The 22,379-nt window shown below is 33.1% G+C and overlaps 2 protein-coding genes across 3 annotated transcripts; one reads left to right on the forward strand and one right to left on the reverse strand.

Annotated features, from left to right (window-relative positions):
• Positions 1-514: 514 nt before the first annotated feature.
• Positions 515-12,004, forward strand: LOC110624894 (actin-related protein 4). Of its 2 annotated transcripts, XM_021770325.2 has the most exons (20): positions 515-782; positions 877-968; positions 2,130-2,294; positions 2,396-2,469; positions 2,555-2,635; positions 3,564-3,624; positions 3,784-3,833; positions 4,018-4,072; positions 4,999-5,076; positions 5,197-5,250; positions 6,504-6,557; positions 6,638-6,698; positions 7,554-7,605; positions 7,722-7,788; positions 8,719-8,781; positions 8,883-8,945; positions 10,267-10,329; positions 10,671-10,735; positions 11,428-11,496; positions 11,670-12,004. In XM_021770325.2, the coding sequence occupies exons 1-20, from the start codon at positions 770-772 to the stop codon at positions 11,713-11,715; spliced, it is 1,326 nt and encodes a 441-aa protein (XP_021626017.1). In that variant the 5' UTR covers positions 515-769; the 3' UTR covers positions 11,716-12,004. The 2 variants fall into 2 exon arrangements, with proteins under 2 accessions (XP_021626017.1, XP_043809726.1); XM_043953791.1 differs by lacking the exons at positions 515-782; positions 877-968 and adding an exon at positions 1,236-1,486.
• Positions 12,005-13,358: 1,354 nt separating this feature from the next.
• Positions 13,359-21,933, reverse strand: LOC110624490 (serine/threonine-protein phosphatase 2A 65 kDa regulatory subunit A beta isoform). The gene is made up of 13 exons (XM_021769672.2): positions 21,772-21,933; positions 21,219-21,626; positions 20,768-21,014; positions 20,341-20,453; positions 19,726-19,805; positions 19,315-19,456; positions 18,978-19,058; positions 18,259-18,363; positions 17,272-17,454; positions 16,592-16,684; positions 15,735-15,874; positions 15,578-15,644; positions 13,359-13,708 (listed from the first exon to the last, which is right to left on the reverse strand). Exons 2-13 carry the CDS (start codon positions 21,609-21,611, stop codon positions 13,589-13,591), a joined length of 1,764 nt encoding a protein of 587 aa, XP_021625364.1. The 5' UTR covers positions 21,612-21,626; positions 21,772-21,933; the 3' UTR covers positions 13,359-13,588.
• Positions 21,934-22,379: the final 446 nt, after the last annotated feature.

The following is a 22,379-nucleotide window of genomic DNA, read 5'->3' on the forward strand; positions in this document are numbered from 1 at the left end:
ATAAAATATATTTTTATATTAAATTAATTATTTAATAAATATATTTAAATAATGAGTATGCTGTGTCTAAATTTTGGACAAAAATATTATTTTTTTTTAATTTAAATCCATTTTAAATTCGATTATAACTATTTAAATTTATTTTTATTATAATTTTCATCAAATTAAATATCTAAAAATATCCAATTCGCTACCATTTTTAATTTTTACCTTATCCAACCCTTATATATATGACTGCTCGAATATAATTACACCCATTTATTATAAATTATATTAAAAACTTTTATAATTTAAATATTTATTTTATTTATAAATATATATTTAAATGTAAAATAATATGTTGAAGCTTTAATAAATAAATAAATTTAATTTTAATAATTAAATTTTAAAATAAATTATTTTAATTTAAATTTTAATGAGCAAATAAAATAGTTTTATAAATTTATAAATATTTAAGTTTAATAAAAATTTTAAAAAATCATTTACATTAAACAAAAAAAACTTGGAAATTGGAATTCAAATTTTCCCTTCATTCACCAACAGCCAGCCGCTCACGAATTCCCTAGGCTCTCACATCCGCATCCCATTCCCTACACTCTCACTGCCGACCACCATCTGCCTCGCCGCCAGCCTCCATCCTCCATCAGCCCGCTGCTCCTTTCCCACCGATCAGTCCCTACGCAGGTTCGACAACCTCCATTTTCTAATTTCTAAAACCCTAACAACAGCTATTCAGTTGTGAAGAAAATTCTCAAAGAAACGTGGAATCATGTATGGAGGTGGTGAGTGCAAAATCTCTCCATCTATACCCACCTATCTACTGTAATTTTGCAGCTTCGCGTGAGTAATTGGTATAATTCTCTGTTTGGAATGCAGATGAAGTATCAGCTATAGTGATTGACCTGGGCTCGCATACTTGCAAAGCTGGCTACGCTGGCGAGGATGCACCTAAGGCCGTGTTTCCTTCTGTTAGTATCTCTTATTTCATCTACATTTAGTTGCATTGTCAAATTTCCCAGTGTTTTTCTTTAATTCTTTTTTTTTTTTTTGGGAAGAGGCTAATTGGGTTTGCAAAATTCAATCCTTACTCCCATTTTTTCATTGATAAGAATTGATAATGTTTCGAAAAGGGTGATTCTTGTTTGCTGAGCTCCAATTCAAGTATTACAGTGTAGAATGGAATAATAATTGTATGCTATATTCATAAAAAGAAAGATACTATTTTTACTTTTTTTTTTGGCAGAGTTAACTATACCATTTAAAGTTATTGAACTTTTAGAGGGTTGACTTATATTGGTTTCAAAAAGCTTTGCCCTGGCCTTAAGAACTCTGGTGCCCAAAACAGTGAAATGAGAGAAGTTAACAGCTTCAGCCAATTTGCATATTGGTGATTTGAGGGAATTAATGAATCTTTCCTCTGCTGTTGATGGGAGTTCCTCTCTTAATGGATCCAGAGATCAGTTGCCTGGTTATGTATGTTGAAAAGGTTTATTAGTTAATGAGCTTGGTTTGGTTTCCATCCTTTCTTTCAGAGTGCCACATTTATTTAGTGCTTGCATTTGCTCTTGGTCTAACTGATGGGTACAGAGGACTCGACCCTTTCTTGTTTGAAGGTTGTGGTTAAGATAGGATTGAATGTCTGTTGCACAAAGTGGTGATACCCAGTGTCAATGTGCTGACATAGCACACTCGTGCCACTCTGCATGACATAATAAGGCTGATGCCTGGTAGAACTTTATATTGAGTGCAGATAATTAGGTCCTTTCGGGATAGTTATAAAGATTATGTTTCAACCATCAATATTCTCTATTTTGGTGCTAAGTTCGTCTCCAGTTCCAGTTCAGTTTTGGCCTAGCACATACAGATGTGAAAGTTTAGTTTTGATCTAAGAGCTTTGTGCTTTTATACTCCTAATTTGCTAGATGTTTGCATTGCTATCCATCCTTTTATTTTTTGTGACTATGATAATTATATGCTGTATTCTCTATTCAGTTTGTATAAATATAATTTGATTTCCATTATTATCATTTAGTAAATAATTGGAGTCCCTTATTTGCTTTTGCTCTATGATAGTATGATAGATAGGACAGTAATCAAACTTTTTTTGATACATACTTATGATTTCTCAGGTTGTTGGATCAATTGATCAAATGGATATTGATGATTCTGCTAATAATGAGAAGACCTCTTCTGTAGATTCTAAGAACAATATCAAAGACTCTGAAAAGGGCAAGGGAAAACACAAATTATATGTAGGATCTCAAGCTGTAGGATTTCGTCGAGACCATATGGAGGTCAGTTTTCTAAATATTATTGGGAAGACTGGTCAAAATACCTGTTTACCATATAATGTTCGGCAATAGCATTTTACTTTGGTTTTCTGCTGTTTCACCAGGTGTTATCACCTATAAAAGATGGAGTTGTTGTTGACTGGGATATAGTGGATAGCATATGGGACCATGCTTTACGGTAATATCTGATTATCAAGAATGTAAATATTCTTTTCTTTTATTTTTTCGGTAACCATTTAATAAAAAATTGTTACTATCTTTAGGGAATGTCTCTTGATTGATCCCAAGGAGCATCCTATGCTGCTTGCAGAACCTTCATCCAACACTCAACAGCAGAGAGAGAGGTGATCTATCAACATGCAATGCTTGATAGTAGATATAAACTTTCTTTTTGTCAGTCATAATGGTTATTATAGATATGTGACGGATTGACTTAACAGGTTGCTTTCTGGTGCATTTGCACTACAGCTTATGTTACTTTATTGTTCATTAGCATAGTCTACTATTGGGTAAAACAATGAAGTGCATAATATTTTTGTTCTAGTATTTTGTTGTTGTTAAGTATTCCTGTGCTACCACCTCATCATGAGGAGCACTCATGTGGTACCATGTTTAGCCTAGTTATGCAATATCTTTTCCTCTTCCCTAATAACTGGAAATTAGACCAAATAATTGAACTTGGGATGTCCTTTATGGGATCACAATTGAAAATGTAATTCATTCAGGGTTGAAAAATACTCCACATGCAGTACATATGTTTCAGGGGATATTATCTGTTTAATGTTTATAACAGTTGTTTGGAATATATGTGTGCGTGACTGTGTGTCCCTTATTTTCTGTTCTTTTGTCATTTGGTTCCACATCATTTATTTGCTTAAACAAATCTTGTAATTATTTAATTTGAAGAGCTATGCTTGATAAATGATAATTTCTACCCAGAGCAAGCAATTCAGAAAATGGCCTTGTTGCTCTAGTTGATGCAAAGTGTGAATGTGTGATGATGCATTCTTGAGTTTCAAGGATTTCATCCTTTATATGGCTCAGCATTTTTCTCCGAATAAATTATCATTTTTAAGGTTTTGACTTCAAATGCTTATGATTAAACCAACCTAATCAAGTCTGCTTTACATTTATAAAAAGTTCATAAAATTAATAAATTTTATTTCAGACTGACATGCTCAAAGGAGAGATTCCTTTATTTTGCCCCATCTATTGCATCAGATATGGCATTAGTACTTGCTGTTGATGTTTGACTTCTTACATCTCTGACAGGACAGCAGAGCTTATGTTTGAGAAGTACAATGTTCCAGCATTATTTTTGGCCAAGAATGCTGTATGTCTTTAGTCCATCCAATGTTTATATCTCCAACTTGTTTCACTGTCTTTTACCCACAATTAATGAAATCCTATTTAATTTTTTGATCCGACTCCTCTCATTATGATAAGATAGCATGTCATTTATTTGTCAAATTGAAGAATTTCTCAATGGCAGGTTCTCACATCTTTTGCATCAGGACGTCCAACCTCACTAGTTGTTGATAGGTAAAATTTAAAATATTGTTGATATTATTTCTTGTATTTTCTTGGCTCAATGTTGCTTACATTAGCATAGCAACACCTTAAATTGTGCTATTTTGCTAATAAGAATGCCTTATGCCTTTCGTTTTGTACTAGATAATTTTGGTTAAATGATTAAGTAACTTTTATAAAATGGTAATGTTTCTAGTGGTGGAGGATCAACTACAGTTGCTCCTGTGCATGATGGTTATGTCCTCCAAAAGGTATTTTTCCTTTTACATTCAAGTGTCATATGACTTGCCAAATAATTATAATTTGGATAATGATATTTATGTTTAAGTTTTTCAACAGTAAAGTGAACCCTATTTTAATCCTTGCCATTTTAACTTATTTTTCTTGATATTTGACTGAGGTGTACTGTAAGAAAATATGTAACCGCAACATTGTGCCTTAGTTTTCATGAGATTGTTGGGAATTCCATTGAAAATTATCAAATTTGATGGATTTTATGCCATTTGTCATTCCTCCCCTTTGTAAATTTGGCAGAATGGCAAAAGATACATAAGTCTATCTATTTCCTGGCATGCATGCATGCATGCATGATCATCTTTTATTACTGTGATCTCCTTCAGTTATCTTGTGCTTGGTGTTGTGCCCCTTCTGTTGGTGTGCCAATGATTTGTGAAGTGTCTTGAATTCCATAAATGTGCAGTGTTCACGGAGGGTTTGTTTGGTTGTCTAAATTTATCTTATAGTTTAGATGTTTGCAGGTCATTTCTCAGCATTCTGTAAATCGTTATGGATATATCCTTGCTGCAACATATGAAAACATGAATTTCCCTAGACATTCATAGAGATAAATATTACTACTATGTTTGTTTAACTCTTATTGTTGTTGCTAGAAAAATGTAGAACTATTTTGTTGATGTTCTTACAACTGCTTCAATTTTCTTTTCATCATTCTCTTTTCCATGATCAACTTATGAACACTTTCCTTGCATTGTTGCATGCTTTTGGGACAGGCTCTGGCTGATATTATGTAACATTGCAACAAAAATGAATTTCAAGAGAATTTAGGAGCATTATGCATCTAATGCAAAAGTTTTTCAAGGCCCTTAACAAAACCAGAATATTAACGCTTTCAGAGAATTTAGACAAACTGATGAACTTTTCCCCCTTGTTATAATAGGCAGTGTCTTCTTCACCAATAGGAGGAGAGTTTCTTACTGATTGCTTGATGAAAAGCTTGGAGAGCAAAGGTATCACTGTAAGTGACTAGATCTTTGAATCTCACTTTAAAGGCTTGTTGATGTAGTAGGAATCTGTATTTAATCTTTATTTTATTTATTTTAGTACAATATATATCTTTTTCTTTTTGGCTTTGCAGATAAAACCCAGGTACTCTTTCAAGAGAAAGGAAATCAGGCCAAGCGAGTTTCAGGTACATTAAAGTGCACTTGACAATTTTTCTGGTTGACATTATTTAATACATAATCATATTTTCTATATACAGATAGGGGGAGAGACATATTTAGAATTTTCTATCATGCTGCTTTGACATTGCAATGAGTGATGCAGTAAAATTTGGGTTTATTGTGGGATACTGAACTGTGTTTTGCATGGGCAAGGACTAGATGATTGGGCGGTTTAGCACATACATTTTTTTTTGGTTGGTCCCCAAGGCCCTCATTTGGGTTTAACCTTGAGAACTCATAGCCTGAATGTGACTGGTTACCATTGAGCTAGTGCTCATTAGTTAATGCTTAGACTTTATTGAAAAATGAGTTGGGCAGTTTAACACTTACATTTTTTTTTTTGGTTGGGCCCCAAGGTCCTCAATTGGGTTCAACCTTGAGAACTCATAGCCTGAATATGATTGATACCATTGAGCAAATGTTCATTGGTTAATGCTTAGACTTTATTGAAAAAGGAGTTAGGTCTCTGGTATTTGAATGTTGAGATCTGTCTGCATATAAATTTGGGTTTACTAGGTGTAGTTGACAGGTTAATTTGATGATATAGTAAATACTGGGTAAAGAATGCAGGTAGGTATGCAACTGCAATTTTGTAGCAATAAATAGATTGGTTGGAAAAGGTAGATGTTGTGGACTGCTATTGGAAATGTGAACAGTGAAACTATGTTGTTGTGAAGTCTTGCATGCTATTGTGTATTGATTTATAAAACAAATCACAGTTCTACAACTTACAAAACTTTTGGAAGCTTTAAGCATCTTCGAAACAAAGTCGCATTGAATTCAGTGTTCTAGGAATGTTCATTTCTTTATAAATGTATCTACTTGGTCAGAAGAAGGGGGCTGTTTTTATGATCTGAATGCACTTGAAAATCCACCAGGCTCCTTTTATAATGGTTGGTGCTACTTTTAACTAAGGACATGAAATTATGAGGTGCGAAACTGATCCGTACTGCTAAACTCTAATACAACTTTTTAAGTTCCTAGAGTTTGATTGGGACTCTTAGAGTTGCATCTTTTCTCATCCTTGCAACAGTGATGTAATGGGTTGGGATAACTTATACTAACTGTATTTTTTGTGAAAAAAAAAATCAGTTTGTTTCATTTTTTTCCTTGTGTATTCTGACCTAAATTTTCCCTCAGCTGCTTTAAGTTGCTAAGGAAATTATATCTATTATCTGCTTCTGATATTTTTTCTGGCATTTTTTTCTGAACCTCACAGATAGTGGATCTTGATTTTCCAAATACAACTGAAAGCTACAGACTTTACTCTCAGGTCTGTGATTGATCCCAGATGTTTATCCTTGTGTAGATGGGATCTTTTGTCACATTTATTGAACTTTTCTTTGGAAACAGAGGGTCATTGCAAGTGATATCAAGGAATGTGTGTGTCGAGCTCCAGACACACCCTATGATGGTCGGTCTTCTTTTCATATTTCTATTTTTTAATTCTTGTTTGCTTGTATTTTTGTTCGTTGAGATTACTTGAGCCATTCAGAATACATCACTTTCAAATAATATTTTTCTTATGGTCAGTATGTGCATCTTCTTTAGTTTCTGTACTCTCTCTCTTTCTCTCTCTCTCTCTCTCTTGGCTGGGGGATGTGTGAATATGCCAATATATGTTCTAGAAGTTCAACTAACATTTGAAAGGTTTTTCTAGTCCTGGTCAATATTTGAACTCATAGTTCTTTTGGCTTTTCATTTTACTTTAGAATAATAAGATATTTGGACATAGGTTTTGATACGCTGATACTTCAAATCAATGTTAAAATCTATGATAAGTTTGGAGACTTGTGGAGTTTGAACACAGGTTCCTTATTCATACTTGGGTTTGAGTTACATTATGCTCTTGTTTATTTCTTAGTGTTCCTATGACAGTTTCTGCTTACATCATTTGGGTGGCATGTGTAAAGATTTGTGTTATTGTGTGCAAACATTTTGCTTAAACTTTTTTCTTTTTATTTTTTGCTGAAAATATTCCGACTTGTCAATGTATGCCAAAATCCACAAACTGTCTTTGATTTCCATAAGTCCAGAGTGGATGAGATGGCTTCTTGTTTCAGAATTCGTCAATTAGAATCCAATAAAATGCATAAACTTAGGAAGCCAGGAAGTTCATATTCTTCACATTTGTTTATGTTGGTTGTATCGTTATTATAGTACATGTAAAGCTCTACTAGATTTTATTCTCCCATTGTAACCATTGGATATTGAAACTTTGACCATGCTAACCTTGCTCTCACTGCCCTCTTTCTCATTATAAATCCAGAAACTGCATATTCAAATATTCCAATGACTCCATATGAGCTTCCTGATGGCCAGTAAGTCTCTTGCAATATCTTGTTTCCCAGTATAGATACTGGCTGAGTAGCTTTGGTTTGTGGTTCTGTGATTATTGTTTCTAGTTCTCTCATCTTGATTGCCTTATGTAAAATAGGACAATTGAAATAGGAGCTGATAGATTCAAGATTCCAGATATCCTATTCAATCCGTCCTTGGCTCAGGTTTGTCTCTTGAACATTCAAGATGCCATATTCTGTCCATTCCAACTTTTTTCACTCTCAAGTGTATCTTTCTATGGGACTTTCAATATCTATTAACATTTAATGGAAAAATATGCAGATGCTTGTAACTTTCCATAAGTAAATGTTGTTTCTTCATTTATCTATGCAGACTGCTGATTGAGGGCAAATTGCTAGAACTACTAGAATACACATTGAAAAGTGCAAATTTTACAAAATTCCAAAAACATGAGTTGTTTATATCACATTAAGATGGAACTGGCACATGCGTTTTATTTTATTTAACATTTTATTTATATAATTGTCTTGTGGTACTGGTATCATTTGTATTTATCTATTTATTTTTTGTTTTGGTCTGATATGAAGCATTATGAGTTTCATAAGAGTACAACTGAACAATTACAAGTAAAAGATAAAAGAGAAATAGGGAAAGCAAATCCCTCCTCAAGCGCAGTCAGGATAGAAAATGAACCATTTAAGTTTTACTTTATTGCCAAAGTAAATGTCAATATTTTATCAAAATTGTGATGTATTGCTTATGAATTTGAATCTTTTGCTTGTGAAATTCTATGTAATCTGATATAACTTTTTGAGTGCTGTGAGTACATGAAATTTGCCGTTTCCTTTTCTTTTCAATTTTAATTTTCTTAGATGTAAAATGGCGTTAATTTTCTTTTGATTTGTGGATGTTTAACAATTGCTCTTTTGGGACTCTTGAATTATCATTCACTTGTTGATAATTTATGTGACTTATGCTTCTGATGTTTGCAGAATATTTAATGATTAAGTTGGACTCAATCTTTAGATGCAAATGGTTTTGTGAACATGTTCAGTTTGTTTTGCAATTAAGTTACTGTAATGATTTTTAGTACATGTCACATATCATCATCTTGTTTTGTACTTGACTATCAGACAATTCCTGGTATGGAGAATTTTGCAGAGATTGCTCCTAATGTTCGTGGTTTGCCACAAATGGTAAATTCATGCTTTTTCACAGTAGAATGTTTGGACTTAGATATCTAGCACCTTCCCTTGGCATTCAGTCATTACTTCTTTCCCCCCCCTAATGATTGCAGGTGATAGAAAGCATTAATAGGTGTGATGTGGATATTCGGAGGGAACTGTTTAGCAGTATACTGGTAAATACAATATGATAGTTATCTTTATTTTGATGTTCAATGACAAGATATTCATTCTTATTGAAGTGCTTGCAAATCACGCTGAAAACTAAAGACCTATTTGGATTAACTATTGAATACAGCTGATAGTTGGTAGCTGCTAGCGAATAACTCATTGTAACGGCATTATAATGGCTAGATGATAATTGATTGGAGCTGATATATTTTAGGTGTTTAGTAAATTATGTGTAACTGTTACTGATGACATGTAAAATGACTAATAAGGGTATATATTGATTTCTTATAATAATGAAATGAATGTAACATATATAACAATTAAAAACAAAGTATTAAATTATCACTATTTTCCATGCATATACATAATTGTTATAATATAATAGATATTATAAGTTTCAAAAAAATTAAATATTATAACTAGTTTAATTATTATTTATTATATTTTTAATTTATTTATTATGTCTTGTAATTTTAAATAATTTATTGATTTGAAAATTTAGTTTAAAAAACTATAATAAATTTTAAAAGGGTAATATAGTCTAAATAAAAAATAGAGTCAAAATAATTATTGGCTGATAGGAAACAAGTTTAATTTTTGTGTTGATCCAAAATGCAGCTGATAAGCTTTATATCAGTTGTCTATTAACTATTAGTTGCTTTTCTTAAAGCTTTACTAAACTGCTAAAACCCCCAAGTCTGTTATCAGCTTTTTGAGCTTTCTGCACTCAAAGGAGAGAACAAAATGTCCTGAATGCATCTGATAATTGTAAGGTTGATCGGGATCTGGGGATTCTTTTGGGACCATCAGCAAATAAAAGCTGTTATATTTTTTCTCGTCTTAAACACAAATTTTACTCGACAAACTCAAATTTCATTTCCCATGCATTGTTTTATCTGGGAAATCGCTTATTTAACAATTTAAAAAATTCATAACTTGTTTAACGCCTTTACTTTTGGATGTCAATCACTAGGATGCTAGTTTGTCATTTGTGCTTTTACAAAAATGAAATTTGGTTCTAGCAAGGAATGGGGTGAAGGTCATTAAACTAGTTCTAATCAGACTCTCTCTCTCTCTCTCTCTCTCTCTCTCTCTCTCGATTTTGTAGCGTTTCTACTGCAAATTTAATGGCCAACTATCTTATGTTATTGTTAGTTCTATGAATTTTAGATTATAAGACATGGAAAAGAAACAGAGAAAGAAAGCAAGAAATGGGTGGTATTTAGGTTCATTAGTTTATATTGCTCATTGGAAGACAACTTTCTTATTTGTGTTCCATTTGATATTTTGTACTTATTTGGTCCCTTCTGTTTCCTTCTGTTATAGCTTGCTGGTGGCACAGCATCAATGCAACAGTTGAAGGAACGACTTGAGAAAGATTTGCTTGAGGTACCTTTTTGCTGCAACCCTTAATGTTTTCACTTTTTATTTGTTTTTTATGGCTTTTGAGGTTCAGGTACAACGTTGTTACTTTCAACTTCATTACTAAATTCAGCTGGTTGCAAGGGGAAATTGTTTAATCGTGTGTCTTTCTTTGAGTAATACTAAATGTTGGATAAGTCTGGAAAAAGAACAATATTAGAATTGTGGAAAAAAATATTTTTCAAGAAGTTGTTCTTATTTCACCTAGAGATGAATGTGATTCTAATTAGTGAGTGCCATTATAATAGACAAAAAGGAAAATTTAAGCTCACTCCCAATTAATGAAATGACCGTTCATTAATATGTAGGAATCTCCTCAAGCTGCTAGAGTTAAAGTGCTGGCCAGTGGAAATTCAACAGAAAGGAGATTCAGGTTTGATGCCTACTTCTCAATCTGAGTGCTTCAACTCCAGACATGAGAAATTGGTTGGCTGTATTGTATCTTGTTACTGATTGCCGTTGCATTTTGGTTTTTGACGTAGATTTTGAGGAGAAATTGATAAATCATACAGTAGAATTATCTTGTTTTTATGCAATGGCGACCACCTGAAGAATGACTGAAGTATTGAAAATCAACAAGAACTATGTAGAAGCAAATACACGATAAATTATATGTATATATATCTCTCAATTACTTGCATGTAACTTGGTAAAATGCTGCTTTGAATGCATAAGCTCTCACGACAAATGGTACTGTGATGTTTTGATTTTATGGTGCTAAGACTTTCATTGTGTCAAGTAACAGTGTAAGCTTGACAGTTGAATTCTAATTGATTCCCACATGCTTAAATCATTATTATTGTTATTATACAGTGTTTGTTAGTATTGTTTTAGTCTCCGATTATGCTACTCTAGCATTTAATGGTTAACCAAAGTGTTTAATTCCCTTTGTCCAGAAGATCTTGATTCTTGAGTATATGGGCTGTCACACTTGAAGTTGATGATTCTGTTTCTTTTTCCTTCTTCCCCACTTTCCCATGTAGTTTCCTTGGATATTTTCTACTTGCAAATTTAATACATCATGCTTAGTCTCTTCCTCACTGGTGGCGCGTGATTATTAAACAGTGTATGGATCGGGGGGAGTATATTGGCATCTCTTGGTTCGTTCCAGCAGATGTGGTTCTCCAAGTCCGAGTAAGTATCACCTTTTGGAACTCTCTGTTGTACAAATGCAGTTGGTTAATTTTGAAATTGTGCTTTTCAAAATTCTCTTTTCTAGAATTCTTAATTTAATTTCCAAACTGAAATTAGATCTGAGCGGGGCAAAAATTTTTTCTACTGTATAAAACTTGTGTATATTTTGGCAGGTATGAAGAGCATGGCGCATCGTATGTACAACGAAAATGTCCTTGATAGCTTACTAATGGAGATGAGGCTGTAGCTGAATTTTAATGGTGGACAAGTTATGTCTGGGAAGTTAAAAAAAAAAAAAAAACTTTCATGAGCTCCCATTTTAGGATCTTACGTAAATGTGTGGGTCTTATTTTCATGTAGCCATTAATCTGATTTGTAGTAACTAGATCTCATCACAAAGTATTGCAAAACTTGGATTAGCTTTTATCTTGTTCTATAGCCAACTGATTGAACCTGTAGGATAGGTTGACACCCATTTGAATGTATGAAATGATGGACATTCTCAGGATATGAACTGTTGGTAATCATGGATATCGTCTGTGAAGATGCTGGGTGTTTCTACTTATGGATGATGGAATTAGCCAAAACTAGACCTAGCCTTGATCCGGTTGAAACTATGAATCGAATTGGAACTGGACAGATTAAATATGGAAATGGTTTCTGCTTTATGAACTGGATCAGAATCTCTTTTTATTTTACCTGTTATTGGCCTCCTTTTCTTGAACCAAGATTGGAATTAGTCTAGTTGGCATTTCTGAATCAAGTTTTGTTTTTTTTTTTTTTTTTTTTTTTGATAATTTTTATTTTTTAAAAAATGAATTTATGTAGGATGATTTGGGCTTTTTTTTCGGGGGGGCGGGGGAGGAATTCCAATAGGAACTAAGTGAATGAAGTTATTGTATATTTAATGTATAAAATATTAATATTGTCGTAGGTTTTTTTTTTTTTTATTGAGTTATAGCGAGATTGGAATCAGAATCGAACTAAAATCTCTTTGTATTATTAATTATTTTTGAACTAAAATCGTTTGTGGGCAGAGGTCTAAGTGTAAATTGGATGAAAAAATTGCACCATGCTCTAGGTTCGCCTTGGTTTGCAAACTTGAAACTCAAATTTAGTGCAGTGGAATTTGAACTAATATGGAATTTGATAGGAATCATAAAGTACATATTTTGAGTTCAACTCGACCATCCCAAGTATTAACTACTCTTGTATATTTTAATTTAAAAAATTAGACAATAATAATAAAAAATAAATAAATAAACAATAAGATAAAATTGATTACTTTTATTATATTAATCTTTCTATTATTATTTTGATGTAAAAAAAAATTAAAATTGATTACTATTAAATAAACAATATTGTAACTTTAAGCGATAATCAAAATAATACTAAAATTTAAACTATAATCAAAGTTGAGATAAAATCAAAATAAGAACCAAACCTGATTTCAAATCGTATTAAAATGATTTAAAACTTCATTAAAACTGTATTGAAATTTGGCTCCAAGTTAAAAATGAAAAAAAAAAAAAAAAAAGGAAAGCTTGGTTTCAATTCCAGTTCTTTGCTTACCATATGATCTGAACCAAAACCGAACACTCCAGCTAACAAGCACTCCCTCTGCCTAAAATCAAGCCATGGCAAGTATTGTGAAAAAATAACGTTTAAGTTCAACAGTTTCAAACCAAAATGGTCCAAGTCCTCATTTTAGCACTTAGCATCTATTTTTGAAGAATATTAATCCTCTCTGTTAACCATTTAACGACCTTATAAGATTATGTCTCTGCTGCGTCCCTCTCAAATGCACTGCAAATTTTCAATTTTTTTCATACAACAATCAAAAGCCACAAAAATTGCAAATATTGAAAAACCAAAAATGGAATGCATTACCATGATATAATAAAAGCTACAATGCGTTTCAGGACACTTGATAAAAGAAAAATGGAATAAATATCAAAGGTAAAAAAGGATTTGTCTCAGTGGAAGAAAATCTAGCGCCTCAAATAAGCTATTGCATATGAGTAAGATGATAGATTGATCTTGAAATTTTTTTGGGTAGGGGGAAAAAGAATTCCTAATTACAACATTCAATCTAGGCAGACATCATGACCTGTTCAGTGGAGTGTAGTGCTTGGGTGGCAAAGAATCTGACATCAACATCTGGGTCCTCGCTCAGCTCAACCAGACATGGACGAATCATCTTCTCCACCACCTGCAAGGTCGGATCAGCAGTGTTTAATTCAACTTCCCAATCATCGGCCCCAGGAACAAAAGGCGAAAATCCAATTGCAAAATGACAACCCCACTAACAAGTTCGAGCTTTTCTAACCTTTATTTTTTATATATAAAAAGAGAGAAGAGGGAGGGAGAGAGAGAGAGAGAGAGAGAGAGAGAGAAGGCTCCCACTTGGTTTCAAGTCCCAACTACATCGTGAATTATATAAGATAATTTATAGGATGAATTATACTTTCATCCTTGAATTTTAATGTAATTAATGGATATATCCTCGTCAATTACTTTAGTCCTCAAATTTTGATTCCCTTAAAAATAGAAGTACTTTCATCCATTCAATCTGTTATTTAACTATTTCAACAGGGTAAAAGGTGAGAGAATATATTTTAATTCCAACAATACCCTCTCATCCCTAATTCTTCCTCTCTCTCATCTCTCTCTCTCTCTTATTTCCTCACCAGATTACCCAAAATCTTACCTTCATCCCTATCAAGCAAACTATTATGCCTTAATAAACTCTCATAAAGGCTCAACAAAATTGGGTTTTTATAAAGCCTTTTGCTTTGCAATAGTTTCTCCACTTACTGCCATGAAATATTGAGGGGATGGATCCAAGCTTGTTAAAGCAAAAATTGTAGTTCCATATCAAGCTCCACCTATGGTGATAAGTTCAAATAGTTGCTTGGTTTTCGAGAAAATAACAAGGGTTTCATCAGATTTTTCCTTGTTGGCTGAGTTAATAATCAAGGATATGAATTTTATCTTTTTGTTTTTTTCACTGTTTGGCTTTGGGCTTGTTCTTCATCTTCTCCACTGTTCACAATGCTATTTGGTTGTTGAGAAAACAGAGAAAGTGAGCAAGGGGAGGAATTTTGGATTTGACTTTTTTTTATGGGATGCTTGCAATAAAAATTTTCAATTGTCTTAAGTGAAGAGACTAGCAAGCTGAAAATTATATTCATCTCCAGTTACAAAGTTGTAGCTACAAATATGGCATTATAAGCACTGATATTTATCTTTGTGTTGTTAAAGATAAGGATTATATAGTAGTTTTGTGTTTATATGAGTTTATGTTTCAGTCATTGTTTCCGGTATTGTTGATCACAAAATAATAAAGTGGTCATGGATCATAGTCACCAAACGGGAAAGAAGATAATGAAGTGGGTAATTTCATCATTTTGCATTAAATTAACAGAAATTTAATGGAATGATAGACAGGACTTAAGAGTTAGACAAATCTAAAATTCAAGGACCAATGCATTCAATTTTAAAAATATAAGGACAAATCCGTTAGTTATACTAAAATTCAAGAACTAAAGTATAATTTACCCGAATTTATAAGAGTCCTTAATATTTAACAAAATAATGAACAATTTAGTCTCTAAGATTTCATTATTTTACCAAAATAGTCCTTCTGATAAAATTCACTAGACTATAATAATTTAGTCCTTCAAATTTCACTTTTTATAATAATTTAGTCCTTTCAATTTTAATAACTTATAACAATTTAGTCCTTATAGTTGTACCAATTTGGTCCCCTTTAACTTAAGTTCATTTCTTCAATTAATAGTTTATTAACAGTAAATTTAACAAAATGACTTTTTTGTTAATAAAATAAAAAACTAAAAAGACTAAATTGTTTACTATTAAAAAAGTAGGGACTAAATTGTAGGTCTTACTAAACCTTCGGGATTATACTCTAAATTACCCAATTATGTATTACGTGAGAGAAACTTGTGTACTTGTATTAAAATATATGTTAATTTTGAAATCATGTTCTTCACTAACTTGGGAGCACAGTGCTTCCAGCAATAAAATTGTTCAAAAATAAATTAACTGAAGTACTTACCGACTGATCAACTATGGGAATAATCGACTGCAGCACCTTGGCCACATTGAATTTAATGTTGGGTACCCTGCAACATCCAACTCTCAGCTATACAGCCCAGGCTATGATGTACAAAAATATGCTATTGACAATCAAACTTGGGAATCCAGCTGCATACCTATCTTTTGATGTATTGATGACAATGGGAAGAAGTGTGGAACATGTAATTTCAGAGCCCATAACAGGAGCGATAAGAGAAATTGCATGTAGAACGGTCATTCGATATAGATAGTGTGGGTTATTAATCATGTCCAGAACCTAATCAATGCATTAACAGATAGTGAGCATGGCATTACAACAAATAAAGAAAAAATTTAAAGATAAGGAATCTTAACAATTAAATTCCACAGATGCTGATGGCTATGGAAATTCTCCATTTAGCTCGAGAATTATTTTTCTTCTATCCCATATTAACTTTATTCACTGTATTTTCCTATCTCATATGAGATGCGCCAGATGCATATAAATGAACTTAACTTATCCAACTTTTCAAATGTTCAAACACAGCCCAGGTTGTTTGATGTGGCCCTGCGAGGCTTAAAATTGGCAACAGCCAATATGTTTAAATTTAATGTCAGATGGTTCGGCCAGTGATAAACACAGCCAACAGAAGCCATCCAAGTGGAACAATTATATTAAATATTCGCCAGTTCATTTAGGCTCATGAGTTGGCTAGTCTGCATACTTGTGAAATTGTGACCCAGCATCAATGTAAATTGATTTATAACTTGATAAACTGAAGGTCTATAAATTTGAATTTATTATATGCATAGAAATACCGAATACTATATTGAAGACCTACAAATTTTTTAATCAGGACTTGGTCAGGATGTTTGGGACTAAATCAAGATCTCTAAACTTTTCAGTTAGTGCAGAACACCTATATCCATGTTGAAAAAAAGACAGGAATCTTACTCTATCCTTTTCACCTGAAATAACCAGAAACAAAAAGTTATAGTATATAGTGAGACAAACCTGAGGAACTATGTGCTGCATTGCCCAATCTGGACCAAATTCTTCTGCAAGGCGCTTCACATTATTAGCAGCTGCATCACGGATCGAGTAAACCTACAATTTAGCCAGGACAGTTAGCTAAGCACATAATACACCACAAATATGCTAATTTCCGGGTTTTGAAGACTATGCCCAGTATAGATGGAACAGGAACAAAAGAAGTTCATCAAGTGACAACATACAACTTTCTTGTATGACACTGGATAATCCATGATAATCTTTTATTGCAAAAGCAGAATGTTATGGAAACTCAATATGTATAGATATATACTTGATTGTAGGCTTGATCTTATCAAGCATATATCTATACATATTGAGTTCCCATAACACAGAACAAAAAACATGGACTAAAAATTTATACCGATAGAAGGGGCGCAAAGCAATATATTGGGTGCATCCAAATGCTTTTGACATGTTAACCAGAACAATACAATTTAATCTAACTTGTAAAAGAGAGAATAACACAACAATGAATGCTTGATGTAACAAGATTGTATGAACACAATACTAAATGGTGCACATCTAGATAACCTTTGATCACAGCAAGAAGTGCAAACATCCCCAGCATTAAATTGCAGATAATCACAGATTTAAGTACAAGCCTAAATCAACACAATGAAAGGTCTAAGAGCTTCACAAACCTTATCTTTTAACCACTGCATGCAAAGAGCACCAAGCTTATCATCAAAAAATCCAACACCCAACTGACTAGCCAGTAAAGGTATATATTCTATGATTGCAAGCCGGACCCTCCAATGTCTATCCTCGGCAAGCTCTACAATTGCTGGCAATAGGGACTGGGAAAGCAGGTCAATTCCAATTACCTGTATAAATAGCACTATCATTAAAATAACAATCAGAAGTTCAGAACAATTTGAGGAAAGAACTACCACTAGGAATTGCAGCTCTAATGTCGATTTTCTTATTGATCCTAAATTAAGCCTCTAGAAATCCAACAAGAACTTAGGAACTTGTGCAGGACACACCAATAATAAAAAGTGTAAACTCAAAATTCAATAAAACTAGAATTACATATAGCTAATTTCCTATCGCATATATTTGACACATAATTTAGAATACAAGTTCAGTTGATCTATGCTAACATGTGAACAATAAATATTCAAGAAAGCCATAAATCTTCTATAGAATCACATTTCAAGGGATTTTTCCCAGTGAAAAATCATGAGTAAGCTTATGATCTGACATCACTTTAATGAAAGGGAAACATATGAGAAAGAAGAATGTTTGAATTAGGGTTAGTCCAGTAACAGTACACTATTCCCCAGTTCCATATAGAATGTATAAAATCAGTTTGATATCCTACTAATATTTAAGAAATAAATGCAATGTCAAATTTTTTCCTATAAAGAATTAAATTATTGATAATATTTTATGCCAATAAATATTTCAATAATTCACAATAAAAGATTCACCAAGAGTGGAGTGCAAGGAGTAAAATTCAAGAGCACTAAAAGTTTGAATTTTTGTTATCATTTGAATCCACAGATCACAATCAAATATCTGGTCCACTGCATTGTTTCCAAAACTGTAATGAAAAATGATGCAACTGCATTCATCAAGATATTCATAACAAGTGAAGGTAAATACACACACATATTTGGATCTACCTGGTTGACTTGATCAAGCTTGCTAATAATATTTAGGCGAACATCGGGAAATTCATCTTTCAAAAGAGAGAGAAAAATGGGTAGCAGTTGCTCTATTGTTGCATCCTACAACCATCAATAATCACTTAGTTAGATGCAAGGAAAGCATCATCCTCTACAAGGAACATGCAACTTAGATGGCAATCAATATCAATAACCAAAGTAATGCCAAGTCTAGCAATAACAAAAATAATGCCATGTCAATGATTATATAACATAAGTACTGGGTCTAACATGTCCAACACAAAGATAATAACAAGAAAATAAAGTTCGATGAAATCTGCAAGCATGTAAAACTCCTATTGTACAAGACATGAATATTTGAAAACAGATTCTAGCAGTGATGAGCAACATACTAAGAATCTCAAAAAATTATTACGATGAAAATGTGAATGTCCTAAATTAATGGTTGGATCTCAAAACATTGATGATTATCCTAAATTGAACAACCCTCCCCCCTCTCCTTTTCAATCTAAATTTGAAAAGCAGTTAATGGATGATATGAGAATGTGTAAGAGTGTGCAAGTGTGTGTGCACCCACAAGCATGCCTGCAGACATCCTTAAATCTTATATAATTCATAATTTATGCTGTTTGAATGAAACAGATAGCAATGTTTGTATTTTCCAGAAATGCAACTGAAATTGCATTGACAATTTAATTACAAAAAATAATGCTTACCTTTCCCAAAATTGGTGCCATTCCCATTACAACTGAAGCCAAAGCAGAACGAACATGTTGAGATGAATCTGTGGACAATTCCTACAGTAGGAAAACTTAGTGAGCATGAAGTGTCAGCAAGGATGAAGCACATAAACTGTACCAAAATTGGATTGTAAATGCATAATAAACAAGAAACATGCAAATGGTAGGTAACCATTTCATGAGCTTAGAGCAGTAGTTGAGTTCCTGCCTCATAGTGTAGGAGGTTAGGGATTCAAACCCTAACAGCTCCTATACCCTTTATGAATTTCTGAATTATCAAATGGGGAAGGGGGACAATAACGGACATGCTTACCTTTACACAAGGAATAATCCGCTGGATTGCAAGTTCTGGGTTCAAAATCCGGCAAAATTTAGTTACTTTGCCTGCAGCAGCTATGCGTACTTCAGCTTCATTATCACAAAGTAGCCGAACATATGCAGGAACCAGATCCGAACTAAAAGCAAAACAAAAAATTGACATCCAAGCACAAGTCCATGATCAATAAATCTGTACAGAAAACAATAATATACCAAATAAAAAAAATCATCTACTGGTAGATTTTAAAATGATTAAAAATGAAGGCTAAGGTCTTGATCTCTGCATTAACATTTGGATAACATGAGGTAAAAGCAATACATGCAGAAAAATTAGACCTGTTTATTAGATTACATGAACACAGTCACAAATAAACAAATAAACAAACTGCGGCACAAAAGTATTTACCTGGTAGGTTCAGGGCCAACAGCTTCACATAGCTCATATAATTGGTTAGCAACCATGTACCGAACTCGCCAAGACTTATCCTGGTGAGGTAAAATTATGCGTCATGCATTACATTCAAATACAACAATAATAATAACAACTATTCAACAACTACTGAAACTTCATAACAAACTTGTGGGGTTGACTATATAGATTCTTTTTCACCATTTAGCTCTATTTGAAACTAAGTTTGCATTAATATCCAAAAAAATTGTAAATCTTTTGATATTACTTCCATTCACATAAGTTCAAGTCTCCCCCCTTCCCTTCTTACTCATTCCACCATTAACTTATCATGCTTTCATACTGAAGCATCCATTGCATTATATTCAAATCCCATAGAACATTGCAACTTATTGTTCTCACTGTGATATGATATGAAAGAGGACTAACTCCCCTTAGGACATTATTCACATGGGGAAAAAAGACTTGAATTTTTTTAAAACCAAGTGGAGCTCTAACAATTTTTACCTATTCACAGTCCAATAAGAAAAATAAGACTGCTGCCCACATCCAGAAAAGAAAAAAAAATAACTTCAAGAAATCTAACAAACACAAAGCTAAACCATGTTGTACCTGTGAGAAATTAACTATGACAGGGAGAATATGTGCCACACAATCTTGGGGTTCCAACAACTTTCCAAGTGCTGCACAACCCTCAACGGCCAATAGTCGAACAGAATCTTGATCTGCAACAAAAATGAACATGAGAAAATTTATACTTCCACACTGATAAAGGATTAATGTAGCAATGTCAAATATGCCAAAGATAAACCTACAGAGGCTTTACTAATTGAAACCTATTAAACTAAGCAATTAATATTTTTTCAACTTTTTCACTTATTATAAAATGCAAGACATTGAACAAAAATAATTAGAAGTAATGAACTATTTAAAGGATATTAGAACCTAGAACTCCTATTCACATTGTGTCTTACTCTTCACAATAAAAAATTGCAGTAATTTACAAGGAAAATAAACCAGCATGTATCAAATGCAATACCATCTTGTGTCAAATCGTCAAACATCGACATGATATCAGTCTTTAAATGGGCAGGCTCGATAGTAGCAGCAAATTTTCCAAGGTTGGTTGCTGCAGATCTACGAACCATGGGCATGTCATCTCGACATAACTGACTGTACATTGTCCTCAGTTCAGATTTTAAAGTCTCAGGAGCACTTGGATATGCAATATGAAACAAGCCACATGACGAAACTCGAGCTGTAAACCATTCACCAGCAGCCAGTCTCTGAATGTTGGAAATTATAGCAAGTGAAAATGGGACAAAACACATTTACAAAATCATTTTAAGAATAACACTACGACCATATCTTAATAAAAGCACCATACTAATGATAGATGGAGTTAAATCACAAATGGACAGATAAACAATAATACAACCTGCACCAACACCAAAACAACACAAAGTAGCGAATGAAAATAAAAATCCGACCTTCACTAATGGTACAAAATACTCGACCAAGTCTTGCTCCCTCATCTGTGCCCCAATTCTACATAAGGAGTCCACTGCTTTATCTCTGACGCAAGTTTCCTCAACAGTGCACAAAGTCTCAAGCGGTGGGAGCAACACATTGGCATGCTCCACACCGCCAACATAAGGAATAAAGACCCCCAATTCTTCAGCCATTGCAATAAGCACTTCATCATCATCATCATTATTCTCACTTAAGAAGGGAATCAATTCCTTCCGGGTTCTCTCCTCCCCAAGCGCGCGTGCAATTGTAGAAAGCTTACGAATTGAGTTCAAACGGAGCTGAATATCCTCATTTTTTAACTCATCAATAAGAACAGCAATTGGGTATAAAGGCTCATCGATTGTTGCCATTTTCCAGCTCTAGATCTTGCGAATACAAACATATGAAAACAATTACAGATACATGGTTAATAATTCAACAAAAAAGCCCAGAAAAATTCCCCAAAAAACAATTAATTTGTGATAAGATCTGAAATTGAGAGGTTTCTATGAGGGAGGCTTCTGTTTGTACCTTAGAAATGAAGCGAGAGCAGACTGCTGTTGGAGCTCGATCTGTCAAGACACTGTCTTGTTACGAAGTGATCCTTTCCGGCAGAAAGAGATGAGCTCCGAAGATCTGAATCTTTTCTTTTTTATTGTTTTCCTTTTTCCTGAATTACTCTAATTTAGGTTTGGATTTGGGTTCCCGACCGAAGCTTCATAGAAATTTTTCTAACCGGTTCGATCCTGATTTAGAGAGCGAAGGCCTTAAACCTTTTGACCAGTTCTGATTCGCGGATTTGACAGGTCCGATTCACGCATGGCCTGGTCTTAGCCGTTACGGGACTTTTAAATCTTTTGCGCTACCGTACTAGTCCACTTTAGCCGGATTAAAATTACCACTAAATCCTTAAATTTTTAAAACATTTATTAATTCATCTTTACTTTCAAATCATTTAATTATTTTATAAAATTAAACTCTTTAATTATTTTATGAAAGAAATCGTTAATTATTTTGAATATTATTAAATTTCACATATTATTAATTCTAAAAAATTTTAAATATTTATTCCATTTAATCATCTAATTTTAATTATTTGATTTACATTAATTCACATTGTATATTTTAGAATTATTTAA

The sequence above is a fragment of the Manihot esculenta genome, chromosome 1, assembly GCF_001659605.2.
Source record: "Manihot esculenta cultivar AM560-2 chromosome 1, M.esculenta_v8, whole genome shotgun sequence".
Taxonomy (NCBI): Eukaryota; Viridiplantae; Streptophyta; class Magnoliopsida; order Malpighiales; family Euphorbiaceae; genus Manihot; species Manihot esculenta.

Bases quoted from the DNA above. Each gene is read 5' to 3' on its own strand.
- LOC110624490 (XM_021769672.2), bottom strand. From the start codon at position 21,611: ATGGCAACAATCGATGAGCCTTTATACCCAATTGCTGTTCTTATTGAT. The intron at 19,059-19,314 runs GTAAGCATGTCC...TTCCTACTGTAG, and splicing joins GGATTATTCCTTGTGTAAAG to GAATTGTCCACAGATTCATC. The intron at 15,645-15,734 runs GTATGCAGCTGG...TGGATGTTGCAG, and splicing joins ATCAATACATCAAAAGATAG to GGTACCCAACATTAAATTCA.
- LOC110624894 (XM_021770325.2), top strand. The intron at 5,251-6,503 runs GTACATTAAAGT...TGAACCTCACAG, and splicing joins TCAGGCCAAGCGAGTTTCAG to ATAGTGGATCTTGATTTTCC. The intron at 6,699-7,553 runs GTCGGTCTTCTT...TTATAAATCCAG, and splicing joins TCCAGACACACCCTATGATG to AAACTGCATATTCAAATATT.